Source organism: Nicotiana attenuata, unplaced genomic scaffold (assembly GCF_001879085.1).
Source record: "Nicotiana attenuata strain UT unplaced genomic scaffold, NIATTr2, whole genome shotgun sequence".
NCBI lineage: Eukaryota > Viridiplantae > Streptophyta > Magnoliopsida > Solanales > Solanaceae > Nicotiana > Nicotiana attenuata.
In genome coordinates, this window is record NW_017670870.1 from 286,248 (window position 1) to 303,471 (window position 17,224).

Genomic DNA, 17,224 nt, shown 5'->3' on the forward strand with positions numbered 1-17,224 from the left:
ATCTATTCATTTATGTTTAATAATTGTTAAAGAGACGGTTTGGGTTAGTTAGCTGGCCTTGTCTTCACGAGAGGCGCCATCACGACCGGGTTGGAAATTGGGTCGTGATAAGTATTTGTTTGAGAGAAATTAAAAGAAAAGAAAATATATAAAAACGGACGGTGAACGAAAAAGAAATGGTGGGACCGTGTGTAGTACGTGTCACATGAAAGCAACTGCAATCTCAGACCGAGAGTCCAACTAACAAATTAACGACCTCCCTTTCATTTCTTTGAGGAAAAGCAAATCAAATTTAACCTTCACCCCATCCTATTTTCCTTGTGCATTTGGAGACAAGGAGGCAAAGTGCCTCCTCCGTTTCTCTCTATGTTTGCATCTCAATCAACAACAAGCTCTGGTATTTTCAATGTCCTTTTTTCATTCATGCGTTTCCTTGATTTATTCTCTTTAATTTTCTCATGCGTCATTCTTATATAGAACGGACGTGGGCTTTACCGTGCTCCTTGATCCTCTTTATTAATCTCCCTTCCATTTTTCTTTTCTTTCCCAATTCCAAAAAGGCATTTATCAACTTGAAATATCTTTAGATGGATTGCCCAATCAATTATTTGGTGATTGCTTTTTTCTTTTTTGGGTGGTATAACCATATGGTATTCGAAAGTACCAATCCAGATTCATGCCGCCTAGGGCCCCATTTAAGGGCCCGGCTCCGTGCTAGGAGTTTCTCCATTCTTAGTGAAGAAAGATATCATGAGTTGTATAAAAAGGAAACTTTTTTACAGTGCGTGGATCCTGTCCCTTGGACGACTTGAGTAATGGGAGAATGGCAACTGGGCCCTGCAATGATAGAACCTCATGAACCGGGCATACTACTGATGAACCCGAGCTGATTGCTGGTTACCTTTGTCAATACCCAAACTCTTGAATTGGAAAAAGCCTTGTATTTTATCTTACATCTAATCGCCATAATCTTAGACATATCATTAAGATTTGTAACCAAAAGATGACTTTGGCAAAAGAAAGAAACAATCCCATTCATTGTTTCCGCGCGTACATTCAATCATCTAATTACATTCTTCATTCATTGCATTATAGACTTTTGTTAAATGTATGGCACGATTTTTCGGTTGTTTTTCCAGAGACACTTAGTTATTTGCAGCTTCCTCAAATGATTAGCCAGTATTTTGCATTCTTACTTGCAGATCTTCATGCTTCTTCCTTGTGTTGGATGCTGTGAAGATAATTAACTTCAAAAATGGCTTCGGTTAGCTTCAAATACTGGGATGATTGTGTGGATCCTCATGATCTGGAAGCCATGTGGGCCGATCCAGATGTTAGAGCCGAATGGCTTAATGCTGGTGAAACTAAGGGATCAAAAGTCCACCTCTCACGTGATCCTGATGGTCAGCCTTATCTAACTCAAACAGAAATGAAGGTTGAGCTGTTTAGACAGTCACTGTCATTCACACAGAATATGACTCTTCTTTTTGTGTATTCATGTCGAGTCAATGAATTTTGTACTCAATTTCCTTAATTTGCTGGACAAGATAACTAGAGGGAAATATTGCTATTCCACAAGTTTCTCATAACTTGTGTTTGCGGGATATATAACGTTAATACTATATCCTCTATGCATTAGTCTCTCCAACCAATGATGTCTTAGAATCTCTTCCAGAAGTTATGTTTAGCTTATGCATTTGACAGCATAGTTTACCTGCAAAAGTTATTTTCTGAATTATTCCTTCTATTTTTCTTTACAGGCAGTAGCAGGTATTATAGTCCGAAGACATTTCCTATCGCAGATTGATTCGGTATGATGTCCAAGATCTTGAATGTCTACTACTACTACATGTTATAGAGAATTAGTGACCAAACTCAGAATATAATGAAATGTTCTAAATATTGTTTGCTAAAACTTTCTGTTGTTTTGCATCACAAGGGGCACTGTAATGTTGATGAAGTTGGGGGAGGGGGGGAGGGGGGGATAGTGTTTCAGTGCATTCTCTATTTCCAAAGGGCTAGATAAATGAATAAATGCGGATGAGATTAATTGTCGAGACCCGTTCTTTTAGTGCATGATAAATGGCAGACAGCAGTCAGCTAAACATAGCATCAAAGTCTCGTTTAATAGCATCTTTCTACTAAAGACCTTTTTAATCATCAACAACCGGAACACTCAAAGTATTTTGTTTTCTCAATTTCATCTACAACTGTTAAAGCCTTTTACTTCATGTAAATTTTGATCTTGTGGGTGACCTTGTTCTCTTTAAACTAGAATGTTAATACTCCTCATCCACTTAGAGTTTTTGGTGTACGCTATGATGCTATTTTATACCTTACATGCTTTACGCAAGCTTCATGAAGTCTAAGTGAGGACTACTTATACAAGTAAGTGCCTCGTCTCCACCTAGAATATCTCTGTGTCTCAACCTGCAACTTTTGCTAGGTTGCTTAGTCAAAATTGAAGTCTTCTCATCTTAGAATATATATGGGGCAATTTGCATCTCTTTGAGGATGAATCAATTGATTTTAGCAATTATCAACACCTTCTCGGTAGTTCTCCAATGAGGTGGCCTTCCCATATTTTCAGGATATGCTTTGCGCTATTGCTGAGCTTGAAAGTGACCGGCAGCTTCTTGCAACACGGTACAATAAAAAATCAAAAGAGATTACTATGGGAATTATGCAGATTTTGCCTAAAACTGCAGACTGGTTGGTGAGGTAGTCATTTCCTTTTATCTTGTTGAGATTTTGGGGAATTATGCAGATCATCATACCAAACCGGACTTGTCTGCTTCATTTTTTTGTGTATGGTTGAAATAAGCTTAATTTACACTTTGTTACAGTGATTTGGGTTACCGAACATATGAGGTGGCCGCAGATTCGAAACTTCTTTACAAGCCTTTTGTAAATGTGTACCTTGGCGCTGCATATCTAAAGTGGTTATCAAATTATGGAGAGAAGTAAGTTGATATGGTCATTTCTTCTTTACATATCTTCTTTCTATTTCATGTATCTTACATGTATTAGTTCTAAGGAATCCTAAAGATATTCTAACCAAGTACATAACTGTGGAACTTTATGAACAGGGAGAGAAGTGAAGAGTTCATGGTGAGAGCTTACAAGGCTGGTACTAAGAAGGCAACCCATAAGTCCACCTTACCATTTTGGAGAAGCTATCTCTCCGTCAAAGAAAGTCTACCATCGAGGTAGCTGTTTGCATGCCATGATTTCCTTGCTGTTTGAAATTATTTCTACATTTTCTGAGTTTAAATGGCATCAAGGGCATGAGAGTGCACTCCTGTGGTACTATATGGTTTAACATAGTGGGCATTATATTATGAAAGGGAGTTGTATGTAGAAGAACACTGCCATAAGTATATACTTTTTCTGAAGACGTGTTTCAAAAAAAAAAAAAAAATAGGAAGAAGGAATTTTTATTGTTTATTTAGCTTCTTTTGTTTTATTACTTGTGGTTATACTAAAAGATTGAATATGCTATTCAATGAAAAGTTTCAGACTGAGCAAGTTTCTTGAGTTCAATCACATGTAGTATTGTCCACACTTCTCTATATATGATACAAACTTAAGACTTGGATCTTCCTTTTCAAGCAGAAAATAGTATAGTTTCTTGTGATTACTTGGGTACCACTTTGAGCATATTTTCTTCCAAACAGAAATCGAGGTCTACTAGAGGCCATAATCCTCCCTATTAGAACAACATCAGGCCTTACTAGACCAGTGCAGGCACAGTTTGAGACAGTGGGCTGATCGAAACTTCCATTACCCATCAAAGCAATCTGGGTTAACTCGGGAAGGTTACTATCAAGTATCAAGTCTTTTGAATACTTTCAAATGGAGGTCCTGGCATATTACGGCATCATCGATGAGTCCTACAATGTGGCTAGATCTTCAATTCAGATACAGAGTCTGTATAAGTCAATTATGGTGGAGTTGGAGCCAAATGGAAGTGAGGCTTAAAATTACTGCAATCTCTCATCTGACCAGTCTGCTTGTCATGTCTAGCTTCTGATAAACTGGTATTTGGGAGGGCGCTAGTTGAAAATTTGGAGTTACAATAGCAAGGATGTGTTGGGGAGCATATCTTTAATCTCAAGCCTCCATCTCTAGAATTTTATTGGCTGTCAATCCTTGACAAGGATGCAATCTTTGAAAAGGGGGAAGCCTGTGACACCATTTCCAGTCTCACATAATGGGGTATAACTAAATTTTCTATTTTCCGACTTTATGAACCTTCCCTCAGTTCTCGTGATTGATCACAATTCAGTAAGATCTAACAAAGGATGATTACCATTTTTACCATAGTAATCAGCAGGGGATATCATCCTCATGCACAAAAGGGTGTCATCTGAACACTAGTGACAAAGTGAAGAAATACTCTTGTTATGCACCTGAGATTCATGAGAAGGTTGAATAATATGTAGGTGTATGATTGTGTTAGTATGCAAGAAGACTATCTTGACAATTTATACGGACTGAGTAGATACTTCTGATTTATACATACTACCATTTGCTTATACTTATTAAGTAAATGACTGATATACTTGTTCTTAATAATTGCTACACTATCTGTGACTTTTATAGGAAATTCTTTGAAGTCAATCCATTGCCCCCTTCAGCATCCGCTGGTGGAGTTCCGGAAAGGAAAGGTACTGTGAGCATAACTAATAAAGCATAGATATTTAGTTCAACTTCTCTCTCTCTCTCTCTCTCTCTCTCTCTCTCTCTCTCTCTCTCTCTCTCTCTCTCTCTCTCTCAGACTTCTTCGTGCAAAATGCATATAACAATTTGTGTGAGTATCTGTAGTAGGATCACTTAAATGTGGTGGGTAGGGGGCGAGGCTTTATTACATTCATTATATCAGTTCATTCAGTGCCTTAAGTCTTGAAGTGAAAAGTTAGTATTCAGTATAGTGACTTAAAGAGAAGAAAGGTAGCATGTTTGTCATGCAGCACTTCTTATGCTCGGATGTCTATGTTTTGTGAAAGACCATTGATCATTGAAATTAAGAAATAGCTGGTATCCACAGTTGGACATGGGATTGTACCTTGGCAAGAAATGGAATTGCAGCTGGTATGAAATGTATGTTTACTACAGTTAAAAAAATGTCTTGAATTTTCTATTCAAGTTCTGTGAGTTGTTTTGCAAGTTGCAGTAAGTTGGTTTGCAATGTGATCGCTACTTGGAGTAAGATGGTCTGAAACTTGATTACAATTTGGAGTAATCAGGGTTGCAGTGCGATTGCAATCTCGGAAATGAGTGTGTTTACAACTTGGTATGATTTTCAATCTACCACACCAAATTGATCAAGTTGGCAATTTGGTGTTGGTCACGGAATCCTAATAAAGTCCTTCCTATAATAGGCATATCTTGCTCACTTTTAGCCACAAAATCGGAATGGAACAAAATGTAAATGAGAGTTGGATAGAACTCTCTCGCAGTATGAGGAGTTGAAAGCGCTTAAAAGTAGATTGGGAGAATTGTGAAAAAAATGTTACAATAGTGTTAGTATAAACTTTTGTGAAATTCATTTTAGAGTGAAACTTTTAGGCTATTCTCTTGAGTTTATTTTATGGATGAACTAGAGTGAGATCTGTTCTCTATAATCAGACTTCAATTATGGTGAAATTTCTCCTCCTTGCCCTTTGACGTGGGTATAACTAGTCGAACCATGTAACTCTCTGTGTTTCTACTTCTCTTACCGTATTATCACATTTTGACTATCATGTTCCGATCAGAAGTATTAGTTGATCCTCCACAGTGTAACAAATTGGTCCCAAAGTCTGAGGCATTTCGTTCATATAGAGGTATGATTCACATTTAATATGTGAATTCTCTTGTATAATCTAGCATCTGTGTGGTTCCGATGGATGCAAGGCAAGTTCCTTTATATCCCTAACCACTTGTGAGTTGCGATGAGTTCTCCAATATACCTAGTCATTTGTTATGATTGACGGAAGGTGAGATCTTAAACTTGATTAGTGTTGGAATTGCTTAGTTAATGTTATTCAAGGCGGAGCACTCCATTGTGTTAGAAAATTCAAGTCAAGGTGGAGATTTGTTAGAAAAAATTATGTAGTTTTCCTATTTACATTTGTTAAGTTGTTTGGTTGCAAGTTCGAGAAAGTTGGTTTATAATTTGTTTAGAACTTGGAGTGAGATGATTTGCAACTCTGATTACAACTTGAAGTTAGTTTGTAACTTGATTGCAATGTAGCAGTGAGCTAGTTTGCAACGCCAATCGGTCACACCAAATTGATCAAGTTGACGATTTGAGATTTGTGAAAGAATCACCCGATAAAAAGCAACCTTTTTTCTCATTGTTAGCCATGGGATGGAAATGTAAGAAATGTAAACAAGAGAAAAGAGAGTTCTCTCATAATATGAGGTGTTGAGAGAGTTTTTAAGTAGACTGGGGAATCATGAGAAATATTAAAGAAGTGCTAGGATAAACTTGTATGAAATTCATTGTAGAGCTAATTTATGAGATATTCTCTCGAGTTTATTTTCACAGTAAATTAAAGTGGCATCTTTAATCTCCATTTATATTTTGGTTATAGTGAAAACTCCTGTATAAATCTTGGTTAAAGTGAAATTCATCCTCTCGACTATGGGATGTGCGCGTAATGACCGGACCACGTAACTCTTTGGGTCTCAAGTTTTCTAACCGTTACTATCATGTTTTGTCTGTCCAGCTTCAATCAAAGGCTCAATATTTTTCAATCGGGTAACAATCTCTTATATGTTTTTTTTCATTTGGTGCAGGTCCAGTCAATACAACTTGGGACTCTAGAACTTCTGCAGAAGACATGGAAGACATGTGGAATCATCCCAGTGTGAGCAAGGAGTGGAGCAAGTCAGGGGAGAAAAGAGGCCATGTGCGGTTTTCTCATGATACTGAAAAGAGACCATATCTTTCCCGGGTAGAACTGAGGGTAAGAATGCATGGTTAGTATGTATAGAACTGTAGAACCTATTAATAGATGTTGGATGCTTCTTGACCTGGAAACTATGCCATTTGACCTTGCTGATCTCCAATTGTTAAGTTTAGCTGTTTTTTTCAGCAAGAACTGCTTGCACCAATTAGACTTGACTAACTGTAAGATCATTTCTAGTTATTTCATGATAAAACTGGAAAGATGGAGAGGTATTTCATAGTAAACTATAGATGCTGCATGTAGGAATTTTTCTTCTAATTGTGAGTATTTTTCATTCTAGAAACATTTTACGCCTGTTACATCTGTTGAAGGTAAATATACTATTACTTTTGACAGAACCAGGTTTCTCAACCTACGTCATTATTAGAGTTGTTTGATCAATTTTCTGCAAGTTCTAAATTTCTATGATCTGAAATTCTGCAATTACCATCTTGCTGCAGGCAGTTGCGGAAGTAATTGTATCAAAACACTTCATCACAAGAGGGCTGAAACCTGTAAGTGTCTGGTCCCTGGGGTCCACCTCTTTTAAGCTAGAAGCTACAGAAGTGATTAAAGTTAACAAATAGGACTGTATTGTTTATCGTAAAAGCTCTGTGTGGATAACCAGAGAACGGAGTGATATCTACGAATGTCAAGAGAGTGGTTAAGCTCACATTTGAAAAATTAAACAGGAAATATTTGGATGTTATCATCTTTAAGATACTAAAGAGATTCTTGTTGATAGAGAAAAGAGGGATACAGGTTTCAAACACATGACCCATCTATAAATTTCACGGCACACATAGCGAGTTTAGTATCTCGTATTGATTAGTTTACAATCTAAAAGGGATTGCTAGAAGAATGCATGTGTGGTTTTCTTCTTTTTCCCTCTTCAGCCACTTGGTAGAAATAGGAAACATAATGGGGATATTTCCTTTTCACTGCAGACTGTCCTGTGTGCTATCGCTGAGATAGTTACCATGCGTTTTGTTGAAGGAATTGGACAACGTACTGGATTAATGGGAATTGACTATCCTACAGCACGCTGGCTTTACAAGTATGTGACATAAACCTTCTTGTATCATTTTGGTCTGGTTTGATCTGGTCTAGCCATTCCTTTATTCTTTAGCAAATTGGTAACCTATGCTCACTTTGATAAAGTTTCTCTAATAGAAGTAGTACACTTAGCAAAAGTTGTCTATAGAAATGCTTAATTAATTTGACAGTTGAAGTAAGAAAAGCAACGGTACAAAAGGTCAATGATGTAATGCTAAGTAAGTAGTATGCGCGTACCAAAATTGCTGATTAACGTGAAATCTAGGGACTTGGGGTACAAGGCTTACCGAGTGGAGTCAGTTGAGGATCTTACAAAGCCATTTGTTTCCATGTACTTTGGCGCGGGCTATTTGGCTTGGTTATCAGAGTACGAGGGAAGGTAAGTCTTCTTTTGTTGGTACTGATTACGGTCCATGGGACGTGAAAGATTATATGATTGATTGTACTATTGCTAGAGAAAGGAGTCTCCAGTTTGTTGTCCAGGCTTATCTTGGCGGGCCACAGAACGTGAACTTGCAGGAGACGGGTCCTATGTGGCTCAAATTTGAGGAAGCACTAAGCCGTTATGAAGAGTTAAAAAAGTAGGCAATTTTAGTTATATTTGTGATTCGAGATTGAGTGACCAAATGTCCCTGAATTCTGATGAAGAAGCTTTTTTACTTTCAGGGAAGCAGGTAGTTGCAATATTATGTGAAGTCAACTACTGTTTCACCAAATTGTTGAAGGGGTTGCTTAACAATAGAGAAAGGAAATCAAGCATTTGCAGCAGCACCAGTACAATGTACATCCTTCATTGTTGTTATATTGTTATGTAAATTTTCCTTGTATGTATTTGGGTCATATTACACCACTGTAAAATATAATTTCATTTACGCAAGTTTTACCAATATGCTGCGAAAATGTAACGTTTTCACCATATATAGTACATGTCTATATTGAAGAAGCGTGAATTACTCCCAATAGCATTTACAACTTGTTTGGATGGTTGTTACCTATTGTATTGTATGGTATTGTTACTTTAAATACGATATTTGTTTTGGTTGTCACTTAAATTTTATTGTATCGTATTGTTAAATTTGTCGTTACATAACGACGAAATGTGTCACTTTATGTAATGACCGATTTGGTGTGGTTGCGTCGTTATCTTGTCTTTTTCTCTCCTCTCACCCTTCATTATTATTAAATAATTTTATTTTATTATTTACTCTACCTTTTTATATAATAAACTTAAAACGTATTATAATTTTTCTTTATAATATTGCAAGTTTATTCTTCGTATTGCTGGTGAGTGATATCATGATGTAGACATCAAAATCTTAATGGATCGAGTTAAATCCTAAATTCAAGATACTACAAGACCTCTTGAAATTCTAGGAGTCTGTCAGTGTTGCTTAGAGGCTACTCTACCAAAAAAAGGATTACATAATCCTTTAAAAAATATCTCAAAAATATGGAGATCATCTTAGCAATTCCATAAACTCTCGGAATATGCACAGAGAGATCAAATATGACGTCTCCGAAATTTCATAAAACTCTTGGGATATTCATTAAGAGATCAAAGACATGTCAAATATGTCTTATTCAAAGTTCTAGCAACATTCAAGATCCAAATGGAGTGCTGCTACATGCTTCTTGATAATCAAATACATCAAGGAGATGCATATTATCCAATGTTCGAGAAATATGCCGCTAAGGCCCTCGAATTACGGATAACAATTCGGAGGAAGAATCAAGGGAACAAACAGAATTGTACCCACATCATTTTATCAATAAAATTACGTTTCTTCATATTTATATTGTGGTTGCAATTTATTTTTGTATCACATATAATTTGTTGCAAACAAATTGGCACGCCCAGTGGAACCGGTTATGCCCTTCATCTCTTCCTCCTGTAAATCGAAAACTCAAGTTTTGCGATGGTCGAGACTTTCAAGCCACGTTTCAAAGTTTTCGGCAAAGCCTACAACCCCGACAAACCTTGAAGTAGGGGGCATTTGTAGACATCGAAATTTTAAGGGATCAAGCCAAATCCTAAATTAAAGATACTACAGGACTCTTGAAATCCTAGGAGTCTATTAGGATTTCTTGGAGGTTACTCTACCCTAAACCCTAACTCACACCTATATAAAGGGATACATATTCCCTTGAGGAGATGTCTCAAAATCCCATAAACTCTTGGGATATTCAAAAAGAGATCGAAATATGGCCGGATACTTCTTGACAATCAAATAGTTCAAGAAGTTGGAGATCAAATACATCCCCAGGAGGTCTGCATCATCCTACATTTGAGAAATACGCGGCTTAAGCCCTCGAATAACGGAGACAATTCGGAGGAAGAATCAAGGGAACAAACAGAATTGTACCCGCATCATTTTATACCAATAAAATTACGTTCTTTACATATTTAATAGTTTGTGTGTCTAATTTATTTTGTATCACAATTAATTTTGTTGTAAACAAATTGGCACGTCCCAGTGGAACCAAGTTTCTGCCCTTCCATCGTACCGTTCCTCCTCGTCAAATCGAAACTTACCAAGCTTACAAAATTTTACTATTGTTGATGATCGGGTATTTCAAGTCTCGTCTTCAAGTTTCGCCAAGGCTACACCCCGACAAACCTTGAAGTAGGGGGCATTTGTAGACATCAAAATCTTAATGGATCGAGTTAAATCCTAAATTCAAGATACTACAAGACCTCTTGAAATTCTAGGAGTCTGTCAGTGTTGCTTAGAGGCTACTTTACCAAAAAAAGGATTACATAATCCTTTAAAAAATATCTCAAAAATATCATCTTAGCAATTCTATAAACTCTCGGAATATGCACAAAGAGATCAAATATGACGTCTCCGAAATTTCATAAAACTCTTGGGATATTCATTAAGAGATCAAAGAATGTCAAATATGTCTTGTTCAAAGTTCTAGCAACATTCAAGATCCAAATGGAGTGCTGCTACATGCTTCTTGATAATCAAATACATCAAGGAGATGCATATTATCCAACGTTCGAGAAATATGCCGCTAAGGCCCTCGAATTACAGATAACAATTCGGAGGAAGAATCAAGGGAACAAACAGAATTGTACCCGCATCATTTTATCAATAAAATTACGTTTCTTCACATTTATATTGTGGTTGCAATTTATTTTTGTATCACATATAATTTGTTGCAAACACATGAAACAATAACAAACGATACAATCTATCCAAACACTATATTTATCAAACGATACAGTACAATATAATACAATACGATACATTATGAGACGTGTAACAACATCCAAACAAGCTGTTAAAGAAAGAGGGAAGGGGAAGGGTAAAAATTGCACGGTCCGGCCAGTTCGGTCTGGTCATTCAAAAATAGCCAACGTTTACCAAGTCAATGAAAAATAGCCACCATTTTGCTACAACAGAGACCGGTCCAGCATAATATACTGGAGTTCGATGCACCTGTGTATGAACTTCCAGCATATTATGCTGGACCGGTATACTTTGCTGGTTCCATTATAATATACTGGAGACTAGAGCACCGGTGCTCCAACTCCAGTATATTATGCTCGACCGGTATATTATACTGGATCTTCAGTATATTAGATTGGAGTTCCAGTATACTGGAACTCCAGTATATTATGCTGGAGTATTTTTACAGTATTTTCGTTCAGATTTATCTTTACATGAAAAATGACTAAATTTCAATTACTTTTGAAACTGCGCTACTTTTGAACGACCACTTGTAAATCTGACTATTTTTGAATTTCTCCGGGGGAAGGGGAAGGGTCTGCCGCCCAGCAAAAGGTGGATCTAAGAATATAAAAATGAATCTAGTGGAGATTGGGAATGGAGCTAATTAATGATTGATGAGTACTACTCCATATAATTGATGATTCCCCCCTCTTCCGCTATATCTCATGCCTTTGCACCCAACACAAGATAGACACTATCTTCAAACTTAAGTCAGCTGCACACAATACCATGTTGGGTTTAGCTATATGAATCCCATTTAAATTCCCATCCTGCCAAGATTATTATTATACAATTAAAAAAATACAAAATTATAAGTACAATAAGTTCTCTATTCTCTATATTTTCTATGACATAATAGGACTAAAAGATTCCTAGCAAGTATATGACCTAAAGCAAACATAGTAACATGATTAATATATATTTATTTACTGTATATATAGACATACCACCACCCAATAAATGAATTAGGAGGTATTACAAAAGTGATATACATTGGAGAAATTGGTAAGAAAGCAAGTTTTGTGTGATAGGAAAATTAAGTTGTGAATGAAACAACTTAAACTACAAAACATAAAAGTAAGAACTTTGGTATATCCGTACACTAAATAAAAGTAATTATGTAGGGAATTAAAGGTTGGAAAGGAATTTATGGAAGTTGAGTTAGTTGGAAAATATTTGACAGTCTTTCACTTTTTAAGCTGAATGCATTTGTATTGACATTTCAAATTATGATATGTTCTTTTCGTCTATTTTTTAAAAAAAATTGTACTAAATGACTAAGAAGTATAAATGAAAAGAAATAAACTACAAAGAAGAAAAGAATACTCCTTTTTTTGCTTTTAACTTAAACTTCAAATTCATATCCTAGTCCTAAACCGATAGAGAAGTAGAGCAACAAAAGAGAAAAACAAACTTAGGCCCCGTTTGGCCATAAGTTTTCCCAAAATAAATTTGGGATTTATTTTCAAAACTTATGTTTGGCCATAAATTTTGCTCATATTTTGGCCAAATTCTAAATCCCAAATTTCAAATCCCCTGATTTTGGGCCAAAATTCTAAAACTTGGGAATTATATACATGTTTTTCCAAAATAAAATTGGAAAATATATTTTGAAAGCGTATGTGCAAACACATTTTCATCTCCAAACCAAACTTCACCTAAATCAGATTTTTCAAAATAAATTTGGGATCCAGGTGAGAAGGACAAAAAGAAAGAAGAGAGAAAGGTGAAGGAGAGAGAGGCTTGAGACAAAGCCGTCATTCTAGTATTCTTTTTTTGTGTGTGAAAATCCGAAGAAATGCAAAGAATATAGTAATGGATAGAGAGGGAGCGAAAGGGGAAAGAAATGAAAATGCTAATGTAGTCAGTAGGCCGTAAGTATACAAATTCAAATGTCAAAATGGCGGTTTTATGCGCTGCAAGCTTGTCCTGGCTTTGTCCTGGCTTCTCAGCAACTCAGTTTTCTTTTTTGCTTTCCCCTTTCAATGTTCTTGAATAATGTGAGTTTTCTCTTCTCCTCAAACCTTTTCGCATTTTTAGTTTGAGTTGGAATTGTAGATCTCTGCTTGCCACTGAAGCTAACAACTGATAGAACAAACAAACTCTTCGTTGCTGTACTAAATTGTGATAGAAAAGTAATAGGAAAGGTCGGCTTAGAGAAAAAGGGCAGCCCGGTGCACTAAGCTCCCGCTATGCGCGGGTCCGGGGAAGGGCCGGCCATAAGGGTCTATTGTACGCAGCCTTACCCTGCATTTCTACAAGAGGTTGTTTCCACAGCTTGAACCCGTGACCTCCTGGTCACATGGCAGCTTTACCAGTTACGCCAAGGCTCCCCTTCAAAGCTGGGCTTAGAGAATAGGTAGAAATGAATAAATCGTAAATACTAACAATATAATGACAAAACTTCAAGACATAGGCTTGGTCACCTCCAATTTTGAGGGGCATAGATCACTTTATGCAATGTATTTCGTACCAAAGTTAAAACAAAGACAGAGGATAGATAATCTGGTATTTTGAGCAAGAAACTTCTTTAAGGACTTTTGTCTTCTTCACAGCTTCTAAGTTATTGTTTCACTGCAATGTGAATTTGAATTAGAGGGCATGTACTATGCCTTGGATTATTTCAGCAAGTATATTAGAAAAACTGACTGATGGATTTGAAGCTCAAGCAAGAGAGGGAGTATCTGTATGAATTATTGTTAAATATGACCAAAGGAGCCTATGAAAGAAAAGTCCACTTCTTCTTGGACTTTCGGAAGTTTGTAGTTTGTTAATAATTTGTTTGATGTCTTTTACAGTTCTTGCACTGTTATTAACTCCACATCTATTTTCTTTTCCTTTTTGTCAGCATTAATGGTTTAAGAAGTGTACTTGGATGGAGCATTTGTGGCTTGAAAGAGAAATTGCTTTTCATGAATTAATTGAGACCCTAATTTTGTTAGAGATAATTCAAGTCAGTAGCTAGTAATATACCTCCGATTGTCAATTGCTTCCAGTGCATATGTATTGGTGAACTCTGGATAGACTTGTTCTAAGCAAAGTGTTTATTCTACTGCATTTAGGTTCGTGGTGCTCCGTTATAGACATAACTTAGTATACTGGCATCCATATCGGTTACCATTGAGGTTGAATTTATAGGGGTTGTGGTCTAATGGATCAATCAAACAATGGGAATTGTATTCAGTTCACTTCTGCTAAATATCCAAATGCAGAATTTCAACCTGAACCTCCGGTTTTTCTATCGGACCCTCCTGATCATCCACATCATAATATAAAGGCTCCAAAAGATAATTGTTCAGAGGCTAAGCCTGTGCTTAATTTCTCTTTACAAACAGGAGAAGAGTTTGTACTTGAGTTCATGCGTGATCGTGTTAATCCCGGGAAACATTGTGTTCCCAGTACTTCTAGTGATCCTAGTTTTCCACAAGGTTACTTGGAGCTAAAAGGCATCTTAGGCATCGGTCATACTGAATCTGAAGGTGGTTCCGACACCTCCATGCTAGCGATGGTTGAAAAAGGTCCAAAAGAGTTTGAGAAACAGAAATCTTCCCTACATGAAGACAAAAATTACAATGGGTCAGTGCAATCAGTGCAACAAACGTCATCAGATTACTGTGGTTTCCGTACTCTTATGTATACCTCATCTGGAGCATGTGATGATTCAGTGGCAAAGCTTAAGGCGATGTGTAGCTTTGGCGGTAAGGTATTACCTCGGCCTAGCGATGGGAAGCTCAGGTATGTTGGTGGTGAAACACGGGTTATCCGCATCAGGAAGGACATTACATGGAATGAAATGTGGCAGAAAGCTGTTGTAATATATGATCTAACTCATATAATTAAATATCAACTACCTGGGGAGGATCTTGATGCTTTAGTTACTGTGTCCTGTGACGAGGATTTGCAGAATATGTTGGAGGAATGTGATGTCCTAGAAGATGGAGATACTTCAAAAAAGCTTAGGATTTTCTTGTTTTCCATCGCTGACTTGGATGATGCTCATTTGAGATTAACAAATTCAGATGCGGATTCCGAGTTTCAGTATGTAGTAGCCATCAATGGCTTGGAAACTGGATCAAGAAGTAGCTCAACTTTGCATTTTCTAGGTTCTTCTGCAAATAACTTAGCTGAGTTGGATGGAAATAACATGGAGGACGACTCAGGTAGATCTTTTACGGGCTTTGTTGGTGCAAGTAACTTACCTTCAGCTGGTTTTGATGGCTCATCGTTGATTGCTAAATCTGCTCAGCCTAATGTACCAAGTCCCCCCAGTGCTTATGACATTGATTTACGCTTTCATCATGGTCAGATGGAAAATTGTGATGACAGTAAGCAGCAGCAATTCCAATTTGGTTATAGTTCTAATTCTCAATTATCAACTACTCAAAGTGCTACTCATTGGTCCTCCAGTGTAGTGGACCACCAAAATGATATTGAAGGTCAAGGATCCCAAACACAAGTGAAACAATATGGACCCAATATGTACAGTAAGGCTTTTGTTCCCGAGTCTGTCACTTTAGTCGTTGATTCAACGGATATAAGCTTCTCTGATCCTGCTCCACCACCTCAGAGCGCTTTCTGTTCTATGCAAATCCCAAGAGGGAAGATAGAGTTCTTTAACAGGTTATCAAAGTCGGACGATTCACACAATTCACAGTTTCTTGCAACTCATTCCCATACAGATATTGCACAGCCAGAAATTTTTAAAGAATCCATTGAGAAAATGCAAAATAGAAACATGAATGAGCAGCCTGTTTCTACCGAAAAGCCATTGAGCTATTGTCCTCAAACTGCAGCACATGATCTTGGAGCGCCTGCGAATTTGAAGCAGGTTATTCCAAATGCTGCAAATATGAAAAACGTCGTGCTTGTGGATCAGGTTCCCCTAGCTAATCAACAAACAATATGTGCCGACAATAAGTATACAAACTATTTAGTTAAGCGGATGGAGGATGGTGGATCAAGGCCAAGTCCACTGACCTATGCAGATGCTGAAAATCACCACGAAGATGTGGGGGGCATTCATCTTGAAATTCATCAGGGTAATAAGGCTGGCAGCGAGTTCACATATACTAACTCTCAAGAGCAATCTCAACCTTCAGATTGGACGGGAAAATACAAAGAGTGTGCTTTTCAAGGGGAACCATCGGTTGTGTTACCCAGATCTGAGCAAGGAGATATCTTGATTGATATTAATGACCGGTTCCCTAGTGATATCCTATCTGATATATTTGCAAAAGCTATACTTTCTAATAGTTCATCTGATATTTCTCCAGTTCAGCAGGATGGAGCTGGTATGAGTTTAAACATGCAAAATGAGGAACCAAAACACTGGTCATTTTTTAAAAAATTGGCAGGTGATGAATTTGTTAGGAAAGATATTTCGCTAATTGACCAAGATCACATTGCATTCGCACCGGGTCTCCAAAAATTTAATGAAGAGCCTCCTCCAGCTAATGAATGTATGCCCTCAACAATCAACTTGGATCCACAAAGAAATAGTGCTGGGGATGGTCCCAAAGAGCTGCCTCATGCACTTGGGGATGTTGATGGTCAACTTCAGTTAGGGTTTGGCCCAACTCAAACAGAAATTAGCGAGGACATGCATGATGATGATATGATGGATAAATCTAGGGCTTTAGACATTGATTCTGAGGTGCGTTTTTCTGCTAATTTATGATCTAATAGAGCTTCTTGTCTTAGTGTATATTTTTTTCCTAAGAAACCTTTGATCCCTTGTGCTCTTAGGATGGGTTTAAAAACGTTGGACTGCCTCTAGGTCGTACACTTGCGGATATTGACATCAACTCCCTGCAGGTAATCTTTCAAATTTTGCATTCTTGAATCTAAAGATGAGTGAGGCACATAAGGAATCCGTAAATTATGCTTGCAACCTGTGGATTTTTATTGTGATGAAAACTACTAACAGTTGTAAGTTTGGAGCTAATTTTTTGTGCACCAGTCTGTCGTAATTGAACTGTTCGTAAATTATGG

The 17,224-nt window shown here is 37.2% G+C and overlaps 2 protein-coding genes across 4 annotated transcripts in view; both read left to right on the forward strand.

Moving 5' to 3' along the window:
* The first annotated feature begins 275 nt into the window (after nt 1–275).
* LOC109244076 lies at nt 276–8,980 on the forward strand. The gene is made up of 13 exons (XM_019411103.1): nt 276–397; nt 1,203–1,435; nt 1,761–1,811; nt 2,591–2,721; nt 2,847–2,963; nt 3,090–3,209; nt 4,606–4,670; nt 6,787–6,956; nt 7,400–7,453; nt 7,886–7,995; nt 8,260–8,373; nt 8,450–8,575; nt 8,661–8,980. The coding sequence occupies exons 2-13, from the start codon at nt 1,256–1,258 to the stop codon at nt 8,686–8,688; spliced, it is 1,266 nt and encodes a 421-aa protein (XP_019266648.1). The 5' UTR covers nt 276–397; nt 1,203–1,255; the 3' UTR covers nt 8,689–8,980.
* A 3,958-nt stretch (nt 8,981–12,938) lies between these two features.
* Nucleotides 12,939–17,224, forward strand: part of LOC109244077 — an 11,739-nt gene continuing 7,453 nt past the window's right edge. Inside the window, exons 1-3 of one of the 3 annotated variants that reach the window (XM_019411104.1) lie at nt 12,939–13,233; nt 14,082–16,886; nt 16,979–17,047. In XM_019411104.1, coding sequence (XP_019266649.1) covers nt 14,385–16,886; nt 16,979–17,047 — 2,571 coding nt within the window. In that variant the 5' untranslated portion in view covers nt 12,939–13,233; nt 14,082–14,384. The remainder of the gene's footprint in view (nt 13,234–14,081; nt 16,887–16,978; nt 17,048–17,224) is intronic. The other 2 variants (XM_019411105.1, XM_019411106.1) reach the window with 2 other exon arrangements.